This window comes from Acipenser ruthenus, chromosome 2 (genome assembly GCF_902713425.1).
Source record: "Acipenser ruthenus chromosome 2, fAciRut3.2 maternal haplotype, whole genome shotgun sequence".
In the NCBI taxonomy this organism is placed as follows: domain Eukaryota; kingdom Metazoa; phylum Chordata; class Actinopteri; order Acipenseriformes; family Acipenseridae; genus Acipenser; species Acipenser ruthenus.
Window position 1 is genome coordinate 4,306,909 of NC_081190.1, and position 22,518 is coordinate 4,329,426.

General features: G+C 39.0%; 1 protein-coding gene across 1 annotated transcript in view; it reads left to right on the plus strand.

Moving 5' to 3' along the window:
- The window catches only part of LOC117966130 (versican core protein-like), a 56,252-nt gene that overhangs the window by 29,357 nt on the left and 4,377 nt on the right, over positions 1-22,518 (plus strand). The window contains exons 9-13 of the mRNA XM_058986854.1: positions 6,761-10,810; positions 11,330-11,443; positions 12,004-12,117; positions 16,793-16,951; positions 17,788-17,870. Of these exons, the coding sequence (XP_058842837.1) occupies positions 6,761-10,810; positions 11,330-11,443; positions 12,004-12,117; positions 16,793-16,951; positions 17,788-17,870 (4,520 nt within the window). The remainder of the gene's footprint in view (positions 1-6,760; positions 10,811-11,329; positions 11,444-12,003; positions 12,118-16,792; positions 16,952-17,787; positions 17,871-22,518) is intronic.

The window sequence follows — 22,518 nt, forward strand, 5'->3', positions numbered from 1 at the left end:
TACCAGAGCTAGGGAGAATAAAGTATTAAAACAGTTTCAGCTTTTTTTGCCAATGATAACTTAGCCTGCAGACCTCTAAGCTAAATTTTGAAGTTTATATATGTTTTTAATACAATGTTTTAAAGAGACTTGCTGGTATGGTGAATAGGGGTCTGACTATGCAGACTGGCTCTATGTTAAGCAGGAGCTTCATTCCACCAGGTTGTGTTCTTTGGCCCCCACTCTGGCTATAGATCTTGGCAATGATCAGCTTTTTCCAAGGTTCATGTTAAACTTACTGCATGGCAAGCCATTTGTTTTTGTTGCATGGATTTAGATTTGACACAGGAGTGCTTTTAAAAGGTAACACATATATAATCAATTCTCTAGTTAAGTAAAAGCGTATTGCGGGGACTGTTTCACTCTGCTGCTTATATGGTGGCCCCCCTGGCAGTGCTTAGCCTAAGTTCCCTTGGGAGCAATCCATCTCCATCAAATATAAGAGTTTGTCAAGTGAGTGGCAGCCAAAGGAACACTTCCTGATTTTCTAACCATGAGAGGATTTTGACATCTTGTCATATGCAATTGGTATGTATGACGACTGCTCTTCACCCCTCTAGCTAGGCCCCCTTTTGACCTCATTTGACGTTACCATGGAAACATGAGTTACAAACTATGAGTCAGCTACTGTATGTAGGGAAGAAATGTATCTGTAAACCTGTTGCCATGGAAATGAAAATGAAATGAGCATTGTTAGATGACAAACTGTAACTGAATTTCTTTGACTGAGCTTTTATTCATGAAAAGACAATAAAAGAAAATACTTTATTTGGTACAATATTGTTATTATGAGATTCTACACTAGTATGGAAAGTTCATACAAAAATTACTCATAAATAAGGCAGTTGAAAACAAGTTCTTATTTATAATGCTTTAGGTGCTGTTGAATTTCTAGAATATAAATAGAGTAACAATGGAAACAGTCTGGTTTTAGAATGACCTAATTCTGTTTTAGGTCATAAATCTCCCTGCCGTGCGATAATTAAATGCATGTGCTATTTCCCGAGCCCTCTTAGGATTTAGGAAGGGAACAGCATCCTTGACTCCAGTGTCTGGGATACTGCTATAAGTCTGTATAAAACACTGTTCCTGTGATGCCATACCTGTGCAAATCCATGGCATGATACAACCTTATTCATGGTGCTAGATAAAGTGTTTAGTTATTCAAATGTGGTGGTGGTTGATCCCTCATGTCAGCACCTCTCTTTTATTCTGTAAATAAAACTTTGAAAACTATTCAACATTTTGAACTAGTTACCAAAAATGAACGCACTTTACAATTCCACATCTGTGCCTTGTGATTCCAGTGAGCAGGACCATGTGAAAAATGGTCAAAACCATATTGGAAACCAGTTAATTACAAAAGAGGCTCAAGAATGTATGATAGCTACAGAAAACTGTAGCGATCATACATTTCCATAGCAACATACAGAAATGGAAATATATAAATGTCTTCATTCACAAACTAGACTGTATCTTCATATGAATTGCATGTTACTAGTACCTTTGTCTTCTGTATGTTGTCTACAAAGTCAGCCTGTCAGAGGTGTAGTTATTATAGTGTTGGGTATGCACTGGAGTGCAGTGATAACTACTAACTCTTTAAACGCTGCAGACCTGGAAGAAGTCAATGAAAAATAGCTCCACACAAAACGAAAGAGTGATACGGTAGGAAAAGTAACACCGCAGACTAGTTAACTGGTCCTGGTCTTTGGTATTGCCCACTATAATTTTTATATGACTTATTTCCATGAGCCACTGAAACTAGTTATAGTGGGGTTGTCTTTTCTGCAAAGTTTCTTAGTGTTGTAAAAGTTAACTCATTTAACCTTTTTCTTTGCATACTGTGATTGCTCATTTTGACAAATGTACAATGATGTGTCTTTAGTGATGCTGATCTTTGTTACAAGAAAACAGAGTGTACAGGTTTGGAATTTCAGACAATACTTATTCACAGAACATGTGCAGTCTGCAGTCAGGGGAACAGTTTGCTCCACAGTAATTGCCAGGACCACCTTAGTTTATACAGATGCAGACTCATGAGGTTTACATTGTTTAAAAAGAAAATCTAAAAAAATCAGCCAACAGCTTACAGCTGGAGATTGCATTAAGGGGTGTGTAGGTCACTGCAACTGGGCATGGCTTTTAGGCCTGTGTTATTTTCTTTTTGCATCAGGGTTCAGAAACTGCTTCATGTTTCAGGTGATTGGAATTAGAGTAGGTTTCCACATGACTCCTTGGGTTAATCACTTAAGAGATCTGGACATAAGGCTCTTCTCATGGATTGAAGCTTCAGGAAAGGCAGTATTTATGTAAGGTGGTCTAGCTTTGAAGTTGAGTAACCAAAAGAAAAAAAAAATGAGAAGACTGTCAATTAGCTTTAGAGGGCTGTTAACTGGTGTTTGTTCAGCTATTGCAGGAGTTTCAGACATACAATACAGGTACTGTCCAGCAAGGGGTGTTCAGTTCAAAGAAGTGGGAATTCAGTTCAATGTGTAATGGCTGAATCATGTCTAAAGCATGAAGTCACCGATTCCTACATGTTAAACAGTTAAAGGAACCATACTGAAATGTCTGGTTTATAGTTGACTTGTTGATCTGCATTAATTGCCACGCCACTGTCATTGCTTAGGGACAGTTTATAAACTGGACAGGTGACCACAGCAAGACTGCTGTTGAGTCTAGTGAAATGAATGTGTTATTACAGCGGGATAATGACCCATTAGCGCTCTGTTTGCTCGGGCACAGAGCCCAGCTCAGAGTCCTCTTGCTGGCTGACTACCTGTATACATATAGCGGTCTGTAACCAGGATGTCACGTCAGGAATGATGTCATGCAGAGCCTCAGCCCGTATGGCGAGAGACTGCTGCTTACCATCTGGAAGCAGTCCAGCAAGAGTGAGTGTTTATAGGCATTTTAACATTCGTTTCGGTGGTAGAGAGTTTATTGATGAATTCCCAGGCGCTACTACTGGCTGTTGTAGCCGGTTACTAAACGAAATACATTGGAAAAAATGACATTACCATTAATGTTAAGATTTTCTTAGTATAATTCCATTCGTTTTTAGTGGTGCATAAAAAAAAAAAAAGTCTCCAATGGTCACAATTGCCAATTGTAGTATGTTACTAAGCTTGCTTGTTTAATATAATGTATTATTTAACTACTTAAAACACATCACTAACATTTGTTTTAAACATTAGTTTAACATGCCTGTTAGATTTGTGTTTATAGGGTAAATAATTACTAGAGTATTATATATACAGGGTATGTTAAGCAATTATTAAAATTATTCAGCTGGTAAATACTAAGAATGTGTGCTAAGGATGTGTTAAACACATGTTACCATGAATCTAGTTTTATAACTTTGTTAATACAGTGCTAAATAATTTAGCTTTCCCTGTTATTTTCCCATTTCCATTTGAAATTCAGTTTCTCAACCACCTTAAAGATTTGGTTTATTTTCTTTGCTTCTCTGCAAAGGGGGAATACATCTGTCGTTTCAAATCATGAATTATGTTCTGCTTCTAGAGAAATGCTAAAATGTGTAAATATGTACAGTACAAGAAGAAACTGGTAGGGTACATTTTCAGTTTGCACACAAAAGCACTGTGGTTACCTTTAAAACCAGAAGGGAATAGAACATTATTGAACAGAAGAAAATGTCCAGTAGACAATGTGAGAAGAAAGTACACACAAGGTAATTACTTGCAAACCCATCCATACACATAGAAGAGTGACAATACAAACTGTACTGAAGTGTCTTGTAAAACCGTGCCCTTGGTTGTTTATATGTTTGTTTATATGTTTTAATTTAACAGATGCTTATTATGAGGCTTTGAGCTTTGGCAGTGGCTGTTAATGGTCATTCAGGTTCTTCCTAACCGTTCCCAGGCAAACACAGCAACAAAAAAACCCCCCAAAAAACAGGTGTTCACATCTGTAACATCCCCAGTTGCAGGTGTTCTGGTTTGGAGCCACTAATCTAGTCAGGCTGCTGCCTGTGAGAACACTGTTATACTTTATAATTGAGTTTAGGTTTAGTGGAGGAAGAAACATATCCTTTATTACTGAATTGAGATTACAGGCCCTGGCTTGGTAGTGTGGTTTGCAGCTTCATTCTGAAAGTCATTTGGTTGTTACCATCCACCTGTTAAGTTCCTTATGTCCCAATGTGGGATTTGGAAAGGAAGGATAATATGGGTTTAATTAATTGGTAAATTTGATGCAAGGTTTATTTTAAAAATTATGTGGGAAACAGAAGCGTTTGGCTTTATGCATCTTAACTGAAATGGAAATGTCAGGAAATGGAAAACGTTGTTTGCATGAGTGTATTAGCTTGAGTCTGCGGCAAAACTATGCAGTGGAAGGGCAGGGTTATGGGATTATAATATATAAATGTATCATCACTAACAAGCTGCTTTTCTTTCTGTGACCCATTTTTATATGACTGACTTTTAATAAAATGTATTTATAGATCTAGACATAGCTTTTAGTTAACGCTTAAACAACATTTTAGTCATTTTAGTCACCTTTGTTTTAGGCACTGTTCTATACATGGAAATGTCATGTTATACTGCTTCTTGTGTGGTTTAATAACATAACATTATGTGATATAACCATGTGCTTTCAATAACAGTGGCTTGTTGTCCAAACACCCAGTATTTGTAGAAGAAAATCATATTAAGAAGGATTTGTTGCTTTCAGGGTTAGTTTGTGGTCATTATTAGACTGTCCTGGACAGCTAGGGAAACAAAAGCCTTTTTGTGTCTAAGGGCTTAGGAACTATCAGGAAGAAATAACCCCAGGGCAAATGGCATGGCCCTTCCAACATCAATCACCAGTCTAATCACCCCACCTAATTACTTCTGCTTTACTTTTACCTTCTGAGGATTGAGTTACCAGGGTGCTGTCATCAATGTATGCCTCCTTGGGTTTGCCTGTTCCTTCGCAGGAATGTTATTTATCCTAATACGATTCCATATTTATTTAACATTAAGTTAACAATTGCTGCTTTGTGTTTCCATGGTTACGACAGGCGACGTCAGCTAACAGGATGCAAATTGAGAAATTAGTAGCATATGGTTGAGGTAGCCATTTTCTGCTAAACTCTTGCAGATGGTTAGATCTTTGGGAATGAGGACACAATATCCAGGTTGATAATCAGTTTTGAAATGCAGGAAGTTTAGTAGTTACCAGTGCTTTCATTCCATATAATGCTATATATAATGTATAATTTGCTCACATACTGTATATTTAATGTACAGGATTATTATACTTCTTCTGCCTGTAGCATCCTGCAAACAGGTTTTCATATAAGGCGCAAACTCAAGATTGTGCAATTACAAACAGCATCCCTCTAATCCTCCTATTCAAAAACATGAATTGTTGGTCTCTAATTCTAGTATTTTTTCCCATCACATATATTTCATTTACTCGTACTCTCCACATTCGTGTGCTTGATCAGGTTTCTGTTCTAGTGGAATAAGTAGCATTTTGAATGAATAATTTGGGACTTTTATAAAGACTTTTGTAGTCTACTGTAATGTATATTGAACACAATATATATATTTCTAAATTGCACATTTGCCATTTCAAGCTTATTTTAGTTAGACAAATTCAACTGGTTTTATGAAATAGCTTATTATAAATTATTTTGTTACCTCATATTATGTATGAAGTACCACAGAACTTTTTTTTTCTTTCAAGTTTTGTGTACCTGAAGTACATATGTCTTCAAATTCCCATGTTCGGAGTCACAGTTAAATGAAAGGACAAATAACAGGTTAGAGAAAAGGTAGATTACAGAGTAAAATACTTATTTTGACACCTGTTTTTTTTCTAATTGCTGATAAAATATACAGATACCTTAACCACATATTAAGTATCATCTTTAAACCACTGGTTTTCATTTTGTATGTTGTAAAGGAGACCTGTATAATTTAATTCTTTCATTGTAATCAGGCTTCGTAAAGTATCATTATTTTGTCTGACTTTATTACCAGGTGTGGGCTATTAGAATGGTTTTCTGTTTAATATTCCACCCGTATTTACTGGACCACTGACAGACCACTGACCAAGACATATGTGGCTCTCCTCCTTGAATCTATACTATGGAGGCAGACTATTCAAACATCAGACTGTCAGTTCTGACAGGAATTAGAGCCTAACATTTCCCAATTTTTTGTGCCATTCAAAATGTTTTGCCTTGTTCATCTTTTTATTTGTTATTTTCTGTCAGACAGTCTCTTGAAAGATTACTAAAAGTTTTTAGCTTGAAGCATAATCTTTTGTGAGTGCCACTGACTTTTTTAAAAAGAGGAGCTTGCTTTGTCTTTATGTGACAACACATTGTAATCTGTTTAATGTATATGTAGGACTGGTAACAGTATTTTGAGTACATTAGTAAAGGTTTCCTACCCTTCTAAACAAATGCCTAGAAATGCATCGATAGGGGAATGTGGAAACAATGTAGTTCAGTGCCTTTTGGTTCAAGCTGAGGAACCCTTTGGCAAACAAACTTTTAAGTAAGCTAAATAGTTGGGTTAATATCTATACTCACAAATTACATTTTTGGTATTAGGTTTAGGGAGGACCCTTGCATGAGCAAACAGTACAAATAAAGATTAACCATATGATTTTTTTGTTTGTTTGTTGTGTGTCACGGTGAGCTGCGGGTGTTGAAATGTTCATTTTATATATATATATATATTTTTTTTTTCAGATGCAGTCGGCTCTGTTTTGGATATATTGGGTCAACCACTTGATGTTGACTCTTCAAGACCCTCAGGCAGTGTTTTTCTACCTTACCCTTTTGACCACCTAGTGCCTTCTGTGGCTGATGTTCCCATTCCCACAGATGTAGAAGGGGAACCCATTTCTGAAGGAAGCGGGGAACACGATTTCTTTGCCTCTACTTCTGTGACCCACACCCCAGCTTTGAGCTTCATAAATGGGAAGCATCAGGTGACACTTGTAACTGAGCATCGTGATACACAGGAAGCAAGAGGAGATCAATTTGAGGCTGTGTCCCCCACAGAGTGTGTGCTACTAGTCCAAGAAACAGCCACTGAAGACATTGCTCCAGCAGAAGCAGCAACAGTGCACACTTCCACTGGCCAGCCTGATATCCTTTCTGCACAGGTATTAGAAGATACATATATGACAGCGACAAAGCAACCTGAGGAGGATGCTAAAGTGCAAGGTGACAAAAAACTGGAACCAGAAAGTGGTAATGCAACCGAGAAACCTGCTTCTGTCACTCCCCTTACAACTTCCCAGCCCACGGCAACAGCTCCAGTTAACATTGAAACTGTGGAAAGCGACAGTCCAAAGCATATTTTTTCTTTTGGGGAAGAGGAAGGCTCTGGAGAAGAATCTTCCAGAATGGAAGTAACTTTGACATCCACTGTGTCATCATCAGTTGTCACAGACAAAGATGCAGTAGTTTCAGTCACAGAAAAAGAGGAAAGTTCTGTTGTCACATCCGCTCCAGGTTTGTCAGACACTACTCAGACATCAGCAGATAAAGCAGAACCTGATTCTCCTTCAGAGAAAATTACAGAACTGCCCACCAGCAGCATAAAGGAGACTGGTGTCATTTCCAATCAGGAGGAAGAGAGCTCTGGAGATGCTCCGGTCACCGAAGCTTCTGTCAAGACCACAGTTTCCTATACTACAATCTCTGAAAAGTATATTGTGAGCTCTTCTGTACCAGTTGATCGTATCACTGAGGAGGATGCTTCAGGAATGGAGATTGATGTTTCAATTTTCCAACCCCCTATATCTCCCAGCACTGTGGATTTAACATCCAAAAGCACTATTGCTACACTTACAGATGAACAAAAAGAAGATGACACTCAAAAAACATATTCTCCAGCTTCAGTTGCTGCTGATGAGTTTATGAGCACAGCAGCTACATCTACACATGACTATGACACGAAATCTGGTGATGGAGACGTAGTGGGTGTTGAAAGCTTACCTCCTGTCGAAGTAGATGAAGAAAGTTCTGGAGAGGAAGCGTCTGCTGCTGAGCCACTTATGAGCACCACTGTATCTCCTGCTTACGTCACTGGTGCTGAGGCATCTGCTGCTACATCTGCAAGGACAGAAAGTACCCCTTCAGGAGCAACCATCACATTACCAGAAGAGGAGAGCTCTGGAGAGGAAGAACCTACGAGCAAGTCTGCCATTGCTGCAGATGATGAAGTCACTACAGAATCTCTAGTTCCTGATATCAGAGCTGAAGGGGAAAGTACACCAACCGCAGAGGTAACTAGTGGTGAAGAATCTGCAACAGAAGCAACTAAATATGTTGAAAGAGTAACAAGTGTAGACACCCTTTTAACAGATAGAGAGAGTTCGGGAGAAGGTGCTGTCAAGGCAGATTCCATGTTCCCTTCTTTTGTTACCATTAGTACTGTTAGTCCTGGGGAGGCTGAAAAGACATCAATGCCCGAAAAGGATGGTGAAACCACAATTACAGCATCACCCACAGAGAAGGCTTCTGCAGCTTCCAGCAGTACTCAAGAGGAGTTCACAGTTACCACTACAGATAACAAAATTGCAAGTGCAGTCACTTCATTCACAGAACAAGAAGAAAGCTCTGGTGATACACATACTGAGATAATTACAACACCTATACCCAGTTCAACAGAGAAACCAAAGACAACAACAGAAGCAAAGAAAACTGATGAGACCCAGACAGATTCATCATTTGTAGAAGGCATTAGCTCTGGTGAAGACCCATCGCAAACAGAACCTCATGTACTGTTTAATACTGTCATCCCAACAGAAGTTGCCACAGCCAAGGCACACACAGATAAAGGGTCACCCATGGTTACAGAAATAAGCAGCACTGATGACAAAACATCGGTTACTTCTGATCTGGTGCCTGGAGCTGTTCGCATTGTTACTATTGCAGGTGATGATGTTGAGATGGCTGTTACATCTACTCCAATGGTATCTTCCGTGGTGTACGAAACGTTTGACGAGCAACAAGTTGTATTTCCAAGTCCAACAAGCAGTCGAGCTGAAAGCGGCATTGAAGAAATCTCAGCCACCACAAAGCCTTATGAAAAGACTCCATCAGTAATTATTTTTACTGAAGAAAGTCTGGATGAAGAGGAGTTGTTCTCAAGTCCAACGGATAATGTTACTGAAGACCAGCAAAGCATTGGGGTAAAAGCAACGGAAGAGACTATTATTGATGCGGATGCAGTTAAAATAGAAACACCTTACAAAGAGTCATCCCCACCTTTTCCACCTACAGTTATTACAGAAGAAGCAGGGGGTATAGCAGCTGTGACCTTCACGCCAAGGTCCTCTGGGATACATGGTGAGAGTGAAGGATCTGGTGAACCTACTTTGGCTCTTACTTCTGAGTTTGAAACAACAGACTTCAATGTTAAAGCTGTGACTTCTGAGTTTGGGGTTATTCCTACACACATAGCTAAAGGAATGGATACAGTTGAGAATGATAGAGAACCCAGTGTAAGCACAGAAGAAACATTAACAAGTGAAAAGGAGGAATACACGCAAACTGCACCTTTAAGTGAATCATCAGGAGATGAAATTACTGAGCAGGATGAAGTCCCAGAATCAGTGGAAACTACGGTTGCAGCAGAACCTTTTAAAGTCACAACTCTTTCACCAGTTCAAACAAGTTACCTTCCTAGTCAAGATCACTCTGCTGCACCAGAGAGCAAATTAGAAGAAACAGAGATCTCTACATCACTGCCTTCTGCATCAGCAGATGCAACTGAATACCCAACCCCAGGACCTGATACAGAACTTCATCTAACTACTCAACTTCAACAACATGAAATAATTGTTCAATTAAGCACAACAAACTTGCCAAGGACCCAAGTAAGTCCATCTGAAGATGCATATAAGGAAGTAATATCAGAGGATGCCTCAACTCACATATCATCTTCTGATCAGTTACTTGAACAATCTGCCACTCCACAACCCCTGGATTTTAGTGCAGAACCCAGCCAAACACCTGATGTTCCTGAACTTGTTGAGGCAGGACCACCCTCATCAGCTACTGAACATTCCTCCACATCGACCGCTGAAGTTCAAGATAAGGAGAGCTCCGGGGAGGGAATTACTCATGAGGCTGTTCAAGAAGAATCCACTGCTGGAGTAGTTGTAGTTACCACAACACAACCTTCAGCACAGTCAACCGTCTCGCAACCACAACCTTATCCAGTGGGTGATGGGAAACCTCCCCCCTCATCTGAAACTATTAGTATAGCATTAACAACATCAACATCCGCAGTATATGAAAGCACTCTGAAGGAAACTGATGGTGAAGAGAAAAAAGAGGATGTATCCTCTTCACCTGTGAAAACATCAGAGCAAATAGATGCTGAAGGTTCTTCCCCATCTGCCATTGATGATGATATCACTAGAGGTGAAACTCTAGTAACTGACAGTGTTATGCCATCTGCTACTGTAGATGGTATTTATTCCCCTACACCATCCATCGGTGCTGTTGTGCAGCATGAGAGTAAAGCTGAAGAAGCAGAGACTTCAACTCCACCTGCTGTGGAAACTCAAGAACCTCTTCTAGAGGAGACTGAATCTTCTCCAACACCAGAAGAAGAGACTACCCCAGTGTTACAATGGGTTGAAAGCATACCACACTTTGAAGTAACTGATGAACCAACAGCATCAAGTGAGAAGATTGAGGACAGAGAGATTGATCACATTTTATTTGGCACTGAATCCCCTGGAGAGCAAGTTGAAGGTCATATGGTCCAGATTCCAGGTATATGTTATGAGAAAAGAAAGAAAACAAACATTATTGGCCCTTTTTTAAGCAAATGCAAAGGGAAATAGAGAAATAAAGCAATTGCACCAGTGTAAAGGTCACAAGAAACAATTTAGTTGCAGGATTCTTTCCTTTGCATTTATATTATTTCATTATTGCTTTTAAAACATTGCATGTCATTTTAAGTCTGATCTAATGCATAACAGGATTAAGTAATTGTTTTCCTTATTATGATAAGAACATTTTTAAAACAGGGAAGATTCTATTGCTTCCTCTGCAACTTTCATTTCATCTCGGCATGCTTAATTCATTTTTTAGTGGTGTTGTATGATGACATTGCTCACCAGCAATTTGGGCTTTTTATACTTTGGTACAGAAAAACGATTGCCTATGACATTTATAACAATAAATGATACCATTCTATACATTGTCAGTGAAACAAATGTATACCTTAGTGGGCTGTATTGAATCAAAAACATGGCTAAAATATATTTGTGTCATTTGACTTAATTACAGGACAGGATCTTTGTAACAAAAAGTTGTGCCTTAATGGAGGTTCATGTTACCCAAGGAGCAATTCCTACATCTGCACATGCACACCAGGATACAGCGGGGAGCACTGTGAAATAGGTGAGGATTTATAAGCAAAGGACTCAAGTTCACACAGAACATAAACAGTCACCCAGACTACAGATCTTTTCTTCACAGTTGGTCTGGTGGTATCTTAGACAAAAAGTTTATTTCTTTAGATTTCTCTCTCTCTCTCTCTCTCTCTCTCTCTCTCTCTCTCTCTCTCTCTCTCTCTCTCTCTCTCTCTCTCTCTCTCTCTCCTCTTTATCTCTCTGCTAAAGTAATTATTAATGCATTTAACATATGTGGAGTGCAAAGGTGTGGTCTGTGAGACTTGGCCAGGCTAGCATAACTCAAACTGATTGAGGAAACCTGGCTGCCGATTCAGAGTATTGGAATATGATTACTGAAAAGTTTTCAGTGTCTCGTTTTAACATATACTGCCTACAATAGATGTATTATTATTATTATTATTATTATTATTATTATTATTATTATTATTATTATTATTATTATTATTATTATTGTACATCATTTGTATTTATGACATGGATAACATCTACATTATACTGTAATTGCAGCACAGCTCACAAAAAAAAATAATTTGTTGTCATACTCAGATATTGATGAATGCCAGTCGAACCCTTGCCAAAATGGAGGCACTTGCATTGATGGCATCAACTCCTTCACTTGCATGTGTCTACCAAGCTACGCCGGGACCGTCTGTGAACAAGGTAACTCGAAAAACATTATTTAGTAAAGTGAATTATATGTTGGGCAGTGCCAGAGTCAGTTGAATTGCAGAAGCGGGACAGTATGAGTGCTCTCTCTGGTAGTAATAACAGCTGTGGACACGGTTTTCTCATTTTATGTGTCATCCTTCACCAAATAAGTCACCTTAGGGTTGTTAATGGGGGCATTTCCTGTCAGTTCTACTGACCTGTCTTTTTATGAGCCATTGGCTTTAGGTAATCATTTCCTAATCTAGTAACTCTAGTGGTTTGGGACGTGAGGGAAAATAAATTCTCCAGGCAAACTTTCCATTCACCCACACAAACGTTTCTTACAGTTTTTAGACATGTCTGGCAAGTACCTTGAATCCATGGGAGTGAACAGCATGGCAGAATGTTCAGAAAACACTGGTAATTCTACAACAGGGCTGAATCAGAGGGGTTTTAAGGTTATAATCTCAATCCCCCTGCGTAGATGCTAGTCATCACAAAATTAACCTTTGAAGTGCTGTAGAGAGGCAGACTTGTTACTAAGAAACACCCAGCAGATAGCCTCGTCCTTGGAGTTTTCTCCCTTCTCTTTGATCTTGGTTTGTGTCTAGACAGATTTCTGATGGAAAGTAGGTTACAGTTAAAAGCTGCAGATGGCTCACACAGCCCTGTTCATTTTTTTACTAAAATAAAATATCTTCGTGTATGTTTGCTACATTCTGCCATAGTGTATCCTGCACTATACAAACAGTTGCTGACAATTCAGTTTGTTTACAATCCCTAATAGTTGTAACTGTAGGGGAACGTGTGGTTGCTATGAGCAAAATATGGTATTCCTTACAATAGAAAATTGGATAGGCAGGCTCTTTTAAAGCTTTGGAAGCAAAATGTAGTCTTTCTTCCCACGAAAAAAGTGGTCAGGCCTTGTATGGGAAAAAAAGCTAGCTTACGCTTATGTAGTACTGTAGTTCAACCAGCAGTAGCTGACATTGATAGTCCGCACCTTTCCAGACAGGTTGTGCAAATAGGCAGTTGGATATAAAATAAGTCAAATGTTTAAATAGACTATTATACTGTACTGTACAACATCTATATGGGAAACATCTGTCATCAATACATGAAGGCTTGTCTTGCTAAACTTCACTTTCATTAGGGGGTACCATCATTGAGCGTGACTATCTGAAACACACAGTTGCTCCGATTCTAATGCTGATAATTATTATTTGGAAAGACATTAGCAAAGATGTATATGACTTAAACTACCATGTAATTGTGCTTCTGGTTTGTGGCTTGACACTTATAAGTAAGTGCAGGGGTCAATTAACATCCAAATGTTTCCTGTTTGATGGGCAGGGCTGGACACAAATGCCAGTCAGTCTGCCTGAAATTAAACTCTAACCCGTTTGACCTCCAGAGCGGCATTGCTGGGCGGCTTTTAAACAAGCTGATATATTACAGGCTGGCCTGAATATAGTTCCAATTTCTGAACATTAAACCACCCCCCAAGTCTGCCTCCATTAATGCAGCTGTGTTCTCAGGCTCGTCTGCCAAAAAAATACAAAGTCCCCCTTTTTTTTTTCGTCGGAACAAGACTTGTGCAGCTGTGCAAGGGGATAATGAATAAAAGAGCCTTATTAAAGCTCTGGATTAAAAGCAAATGTTTTCTCATCAACACATGGGGGATTGTAGGATTAGGAAACAATTAGAAGATCCCTTCCAATGTTGCATGGTGTTTTCCTTGCCTGACTTTAGTGACAATAACTGGATGTCTCCCAGTGGTTTGACTTGGGACTATGCGAAGAGAATGAACTCTTGTAGACACTGTCTCATCTTCATAATGCTTTGCATGATAAACGACAGCGAGTATAACAAGAACTCCCAATGTGCATTAAGAAACTCAATTTCTCCCTTATTAACTGTCTTTGACAGTACCAAGCTGCCAGAGATGCCAACAGCCCTATATTATATAGTAGAATAAGGCCATTCACTGTCTTTTATGGACTATTGCAGGATGTTATTTATGCAATATTTGTCAATGTCAGCACATTTTATATGGTAAACTAGTACGACTATGGTGCTTTGCTTAATCTTGAATGACTATCCTGTTTGAAATCTGCAGTAGTTTAGTTTAATTAATTCCATCATTCTGCAGACCAGTTCTCTACAGTAATTTCTAATGTTAAATTAATCTGTTGTATATACGTGAACTGGGCTTTTAACTATAAATAAGGTGAGTAACCACCGATAAGATTGCTTTTCTGCTTCTCGACTTTTTTAGTTTCTAGCAGGAATTGTACTTTATTTATAAAAGAAACAAACAATGTTGCCAACCCTATGGGCATCCACACTTTATAATTGTTGACAGCTTGCAAATTGATCAACTCCAATCAACACCCTTTGATTACGCATGTCTTTCACATGATGCAAGTGCAATTATGTAAATAACTACAATGTGCTGTGATTTCTAAGAGCAAAATACTAAGAACACCTTTATTAGGAGTCACAGGGCAGTGGGGGTTGAGAAGTTGCGTGATGGGGAAGTAGGGAATAATTGGGAGCAACAGGACTGTGACCTCCTAGACAGTCAGACTGAAAGATGTTGTTAGATGTTGTTATTGTAGCTAACAGCCCCGGTGAAGTTAATACCTCAATACCAATACCTTTAATTATGTCTGAATAGGGTACCTCTGAAATCTAAGAAAAACTGTACTATAACAGATGGAACCGATTCCTGGTTCCTAGCCCAATCTAATAAGCCAGGAGATATTGAAGCTGGAACATGCAAAGCTGTGTTAGTCTTTTCTTAAGCAATAGCTCTTGTCTTTTGATTGAGCTAGTGCCACTGGTCTCTTTATGGCATCTGAGGGGTATATCTGTATTTTAAAAAACTGATTGATTTCCTTTAACCTGAAAAATATGTAAATACTGTATTCTTTTATGCATTTGACCTTGTTCTGCTTCATGAAAGTAAATCTCCATTCTAGTACACACCCTCTGAATAGTCTGCCAGTGTCAACTGCAATATAGTAAGCCCAACATGAATAGCAACTTGTCTCCGGTTTGAATGACAAGTTGTAGAAATCAAACAACTGGATGCAGACTGATTACTTTGAATAAACTTTATAAACACACTGTGAACAAGTTACACGTTACTATCTTAGATCTCACGATGCAGCAAGTGAGCGGTGCTAGGGAACGCTGACATGTGCTCAGTACAGTAGAGCATGAATTCAAGCAAAAAGAAAGTCTACAACATGTTTTAAAAACGGTGTGTTTGTCAGTGCTGCATAGACCATGCTTTACAGAGTATCTGAACAATGCTGTGAGCGCATCGTTGAACTGTGAACTGTAAATACACAGGTATGTCTAGGCTCGCTTTTGTGTTCCAGTGTTATTTACTGTGAAATACTGCAAAGTTTGCTCGATTGGATTTTTTGTAAATGATTTATTGTAAAACATTGTAAACCATTTCAGATCGGTATTTATGCAATAAGAAAATGAAATGCTGTATGTCTTTTTTTTAAATTACGTAAGTAAATGAGACACTAGACCGCCACTGCCCCAAACCCCAAATGCCTCTTCAGGCTTCAAAATCCCAAAAGCAAAGTTAAACAGACCCAAAATTATTTTTCGATAAATATTCATTTTTAGACTGAGTGCACATGTGTCAGAGTTCAGGCCCCCTTGTGCTCTGAAATGTGTGGCTGTAGTTGGTTAGGGGTCCCTGGTTAATATTAGTAACCCCTTCCCTGGTTTATTCATCTGTAGATGTCAGATCTAAAGTAGAAACTGATACCTTGTCATTTACTAAGCCACTCTCCTGCTGGACGTCTTTAATGTCTTGTCCAATTCTCTTGATGTAGATGCCTTGCCCCTGCTCCCCCAGCTCTACACAGTGCTGCATTTTTTTCTTTTTCTTTTTCTAGAGCTGCCATCACTCAGCAGCTCTGGCATGTAGTAACAGCACTCTCTAAAAAAGGTCTTTATGAGCGATATTTAACAGAATCAGCAAAAACTGAAATATTCTTCAGGGCATCGTTATAGCGAATGGCTAATTCATTTATTATGGCTTATGCTGAGTCATATCATTATGTTCTTATCCTTAGGTCACTCCTTCACACTGAAAGGATTTCAGTTGTCCTGTATGTGTGGGTTCATTCACTAAAAACCTATTAGGGACTGTGTGGCACTGTGGATTAAAGTACGAACCCTTTTCCTCTGGAGGACAGGGTTCAAATATAGCTTGGACCCAATCACTTTGGGATTGAGCATTTTGGTCCCATATCCATATATCTTCTTTTTTGATAGTTGACATATTTCTACTAAGAGAATAATCCACACAGTAAATCCCAGACCCCTGGAATTTGAAGAAGCATAAAAGGATGTATAGACTGTGGGTATTTCACCTTGTACAGTAGTGAATTCTCCCGGGGCTACGGTAGAGGGTATTGCGGGGTCAATGTACGGGCAGCCACCAGGATGTTTATGTGAAATTTGTCTTGCATTAAACAGCCACAAGAACTGGATAGTTTTGAGTTCCTCCTCAGTTTTTGTTAGAGGTTGTGCGGGGCGGGGGGGACGGACAGAAACTCACTGTCTTGATAATTCCAAACCATCATTATTGTTTATATTAAACACAGTGGCAGTGTTGTACCTTAGTACTTAGTGCTTTTCATGTTTTCTTCAGATACTGAGACCTGTGACTACGGCTGGCACAAATTCCAGGGGCACTGCTACAAGTACTTTGCGCACCGCCGCACCTGGGATGCCGCAGAGAGAGAGTGCCGCCTGCAGGGGGCGCACCTCACCAGTGTCCTCTCGAATGAAGAGCAGCTCTTTGTGAACCGTAAGTGTTGATACAGACAAAAATGTGTAAAAAATTGCTAAGTAATATTAAATGGTTTTAGAAGCTAATTACTTTTTAAAAAAATATTGACTTAATAAGGTTTTATATCCCAGTACAATTGTTTTGTAAGTCCAGACAAGTTTCATGCATAGTAAACCTTTTGTTTGGTAACCCAAAACAGACTTTAAATAACTCACAAGTTAAAGTTTTGTGAATAGGACCCACGACTATGCTTTAAGTAGCTGTTTTCATGAGCAGAATTCACAAATGCTCTACTTAAATAAGTAACATGACTTATTTGAATAAATATTTACTTAGCCATGTGTAGAGTGCATTAGCTGTACAGTGCACTGGGTTGACTGGTAGGAAATGCTGTATTTCTATTAATTAGGGTAACGGATGCTTGGGAGATCATACTGTATAACTGAATCATGGAGAATGTATGTGTGTGGCAGAGCTGGTGCTAGTGTGCTGATTGTGGTTTTCAGTTTAAAGTTCAAGCTAATCCCAAAGACTTTGAAGGTTGTAGGATGAAGGCCAGAATGGTTAACTGAGTTCCCAGGTCAGATTTCCTACAGCAAATAAACAAGCAATTTTCCTGTTATCAGTAAGAATTGCTTTAAGAACTTGAGGCCAGAAGGCGTTAATAACCACATTGTAGCCATGCTGAATTTACAAAATAAGAGACAGCTAAATTGTTCTGACTGTTTCCAAAGCTGGGCTTGAGAACAGGAAGCATGATTCATGAGTATAAAAATGATTTTTCTTATTTCCAATGGCATCCTAATATGGATTTTCTCTGAAGGCTTTACTTTTGTTTCTTTTGTTTCCTTTAGGCTTGGGACATGACTACCAGTGGATTGGACTGAACGATAAGATGTTTGAGCAGGACTTCCGCTGGACTGACGGCAGACATCTGGTGAGGCAACATAAGAAATACCTAAGCTTTTCACTGTTTTTCCACGATCCGATGTGATACAAAAGCGTGCCTTTGCAGCAAGTTCCTTCCTATATGACCTCAACGGAATGGTACTGTTGACCACTTCCTGTGGGCTTCTACTGTTGACATGTTACCCACAGCTGAGCTTTGTACAGTGAAGTGGGTGCCCCTGGTTGGTGACCCCACTGTTTGAAATATCAGTGACCTTTTATTTATTTAGTAATGCTTCAGATAGGACAACAGTAGCAGATGCTTTGAAATGTCCAGACTTCCATGGAGGGAGAAACCCAATGACGGGTATATGTAACCAGTGCTTCCATTACGGACCAGTCTGGCACTTGAGTTTTCAATCCAGTTGGAAATGGGTATCAGTAGAAAAGCCACTTTCTGTATCAGAGAACAAGGCTCTAACCGTCTATGTTGTTCATTAAGCTCACTGAATTAGGAGCATATTCTACTGGAAGATGTTACATTTTTAAAAGGGATACATTTGAATCTTGAACTGTACATTATCTTTTATCTGCCTGTCTGTGTGTGTTGCCTCACTGATGGATCACCCCTGGTGTGACTATTCCATTTGGGGCTGGTTGTCATGGAGAACAGCAGGGGTGGAGCAGACTCTGGCATTGGTGTTGCTTAAAGTAAGCAGGAAAGTGGCTAATTGTGTGCCCCGGAGTTCAAATTTGTTTTAACTTCAAAGTCGAAATTAACATACGACTGGGGGTTGAAAAGATAACCCTTTGGTTATCCCTACATGTCAGTTCAATTGTACAACAAATCAGTGCATGAATAGCACATTGAAAGCCGGCAGACAGGTGAAGGCAGTTGAACATGTTGTTTTAGATATGTGTGATGCATGCAGCGAGACATCACCTTTTAGAAGTCAGCATGGTGCGATTCATTAGGATTGTACTGCAACTGATGCATCATCAGGTTCACACAAAAATACACAAGAGATATCCTACTAAGTGAATATTACCATTATGTTAATAAGTCATGAGTAGGATGTCTCTTGTTGTTATATTTTGGCTGAAGCGAGCTGGAAGCTCAAACTGTGCACAATTATAAGCACCATAGTGTATTTCTAAAAAGGCTGGGGATGGAGTACTGTAAATAACATTTTCCCAAGTTACTCCCACACCGTATTGAGAAGAAAAGAAACCACCCTGCATCAAGGTCAGGATAAGAGAAATACCACACAGTTATGGAATAGGGGTAGCTATCATTTATTTAATATGTTATTATTTTATATTCTAAAATGAGAGATATTAATTATAAAAGAAAACAATAAACTGTATGCAGTAACAAATAAGAAATAGCTAACAAATAAAGTTACTGAAGTAAAGAAAAGGGTACTTCCAGCATTGTGCATAGTTGCATTTCCATTTCTTAAAACTGACAATTTAATTGCATTTCCATGTCATGCATCCCTCTCTGTGTACCATGCACCTGGCCAGAGGAATCAAACTCACATTGGACACCCATTTTATGCATTTTGTTCAGAACTATGGTTGTGGCTGTACATTTTCAGTCCTCCGTGTAGACCAATTCTGTTTCATACGGAGAAATGAAAGCCTCCTGGATAGACAGCTGAAGGACAAACCAAGTACTCCTACTATTACATCAGTGTTTTTCTGTGATCCCAAGTATTTATTCTAATGACTAACAGTGACTAACATAAGCCCCAAGGGAATGAGTAGCTAACTGGTCACAGTATATCTTTCTTCCTCTGGCTGATGGCTTCCAGTTATCTGTCACTTAGACTGAGTGCATGACTTCCTTCAGTTGTGCCAGTCTCGATTTAGTTATCAAGATGTAACGCAGCGTAGCAGACAGGGGCAGGGTGCAAATACCCACGCAACATTTGGGATTCAAGTTTCAAAAGCACACCTCAGGGTGTTTTCATGTCCCACAGTATAATTTCCCAGATAAAAAATTCTCAACCTGATATCATTTCTGGATGCAGCAAAGGTCCTGCTTTTAGTTCCGAGTTACACAAGACTGGAAATAATTAGTGTTTTGTGTGTGTCGTGGTGAAGTCGACCACTACACACGATCATTTTGGAGAACCAGTAGACAATCATCAAGGGGCAGGCCAGCGGTGAGGGCCAAATGACCTATCCCATGCCGAGCCCTGGCAAAGACAGTGACTGGGCGCATTTCCATCAGGTCATTAGCTGCCAAAACCATTTAGCTCTCTGTTTCTCCTTTTATATCAAACTAATATGTTACATGGTTGAGACACAGGCTCACAGCTTGCCTACACTGCTGGGGCAGCTCTTTAAACACTTTCTCCCCCTGAGTTTCCTGTTGCAGTCCCTTTCTAGCACGTGTTATGATTAAGTGTTCTCTATATTCCCTTCTGATGAAAACGCAGACGATAGCGCTTCTGCACCAAGGGAAACCAGCAGAATATTATAAGGCGTCTTTACATGTCTTTAAAATGGTAGATTAAAAAACTTTTTATAGATGGTATGTAGGGAATAAATAAAGTGGTTTCCTTCTTTGTTATCTTCTGTTGCTTATCAGTCCAAATCAAGAAACCAAAAAAAAGAAGCTTGTTTCAAGGAAAGTTGACCTTATTTTTTTGCTCAACAAAAGTAAGGCAATGCTGGTGAAAAAACAGACAGTTCAGTGCTCCTGGTTTATCGAACTTGTGTTCATAGTATTTGTGGGCTAGGAGTACGAGAGGCCAACAATAGTTTTTGGGGTTTGAGAATTTTAATATTCAGCTTCTGAAATACATGCTATTATTATTATTATTATTATTATTATTATTATTATTATTATTATTTATTTCTTAGCAGACACCCTTATCCAGGGCGACTTACAATCGTAAGCAAATACATTTCAAGTGTTACAATACAAGTAATACAATAAGAGCAAGGAGCTAAGGAGCTTTGCTGGGGTACATCTACATGTGGAAAAAGTATCATGAAAGTATGGTAAAACAGTGGCAAACAAGGTACTAAAATTTACCATGATACACTATTATAAGGAGTGGCCCGGACCATACTTCTGTGAGGCAATTCAACTGTGACATTACCAGATGGGTAATGTCACAGTTGAATTACCAATGCTGCACATACGTATTGCTAGCACACCCATGTGGACACATCAGATAATACAAGTATGCTTTCACTATTTTGGAGATCATTCTCAAAGTTTTAAAGTCGTATAACTCTATAATGAACCATCAGCTTTATGAATCAGTTTTGCTTCTTTTTTAAAAGCATTTTTTTTTTTAAATGTGTGTATATATATATATATTTCTAGCTTTGTTGGTGAGCAGTCAGGTTTCCATATTGATCCAAACATTGAACAGTTACTGTAAAACACTTGGTCGCTTGTCATGAGCATTTGCAATGTCTTGACATCTGTATTTGTGGGTTGCTAAGGCATTCTGTTGTACCTCTGCTAATCATCATTTGCTTTAACTAGCAAGAAACCCTCTAAAATAACAGAAAGTGGGTCTCTGTTTCTGAAGTAGCTTTTCTTCACATAGAAAATGGTGCATTGCAGGCACAGGCTCATTAATCTTTTCAGTGTGAGGAAGAGAATAGTTACAGTAACATAACTTCTAACATCTTCTCACTGCAGAGTTGAACATAATCAGCCACATGAAATAATATCAGTAATTGGTCAAAGACACTATATAACAGGAAAGCAAAAATGAAGTTCTCTTAATTCAGTGTAACTGAGGTTTCTGTGAAATGTAGGTCCGGCTGATGCACGGATTACCGTGAGGAGACTGAAACCTGCAGCATTGTAAACTAAACATCAAAACATGCTGCAGTGTCTACACAGTGAGGAGCTGGTATTACTTCCCATAACGCTGAGCTGTTACAGTAACAGACACACAGGGTATAATAATTGGAATACAGGAAGTGAAAACAACATTGCAGTTTTAGCTTAAATTCTGCACGCATAAGCAGGAAAGGTTGTTGTATCCGGCTACGTAAATGCATTGTAACAGATAGTCAGAGGATTATAATTTCTGATGCACTATCAGTTGCTGCAGTGGAAGTATTAAACAGATTGCAGACTCGGGGAACCCCAAGATAATGTAGGCCAGCTGCATGCTGTTAGAAGGAGATAAGAAGGCTGTCTGTGTGAGCAAGTGCTGAAAGGCAAGAGTAGATTAAGGGTCCATAGCTACAACTTGCAGAAACCAGTAGTGTTTAATTTACTGTACATTCAATAGTTTTCACATCTATGCAACAGAAATATATTGTATACAAAATGAATTTCAGTATTTACACTGGGGGGAAAAAGGCTACTCAGCTATTCATATGAAACTGGGTGGAGTGCTGCTGAACTATTCCTCCACTCAAACTGATCCGGCTATTGCAGTTTATACTAACTACAAGAGAGCCAAAATAAACCTGTTTAATGACGTTATCAGATCTGGAGTAACGGTCTTGTAATGCCTTGAGCTATCAGACATTCCTGCCAAACCACAGGAGTCTAGCTAAATCAGTGCATTTTTGGCCCTGTAGTCACAACCATGCACAGTTCCCATGATGGTTTTAATGTCTTATTGCACAAAATAACAGATTTTTATCTGATACCTAAATGGGGTTTATTAGCTGAAACATACAGTTACTGTAATGTAATGTTTATCATT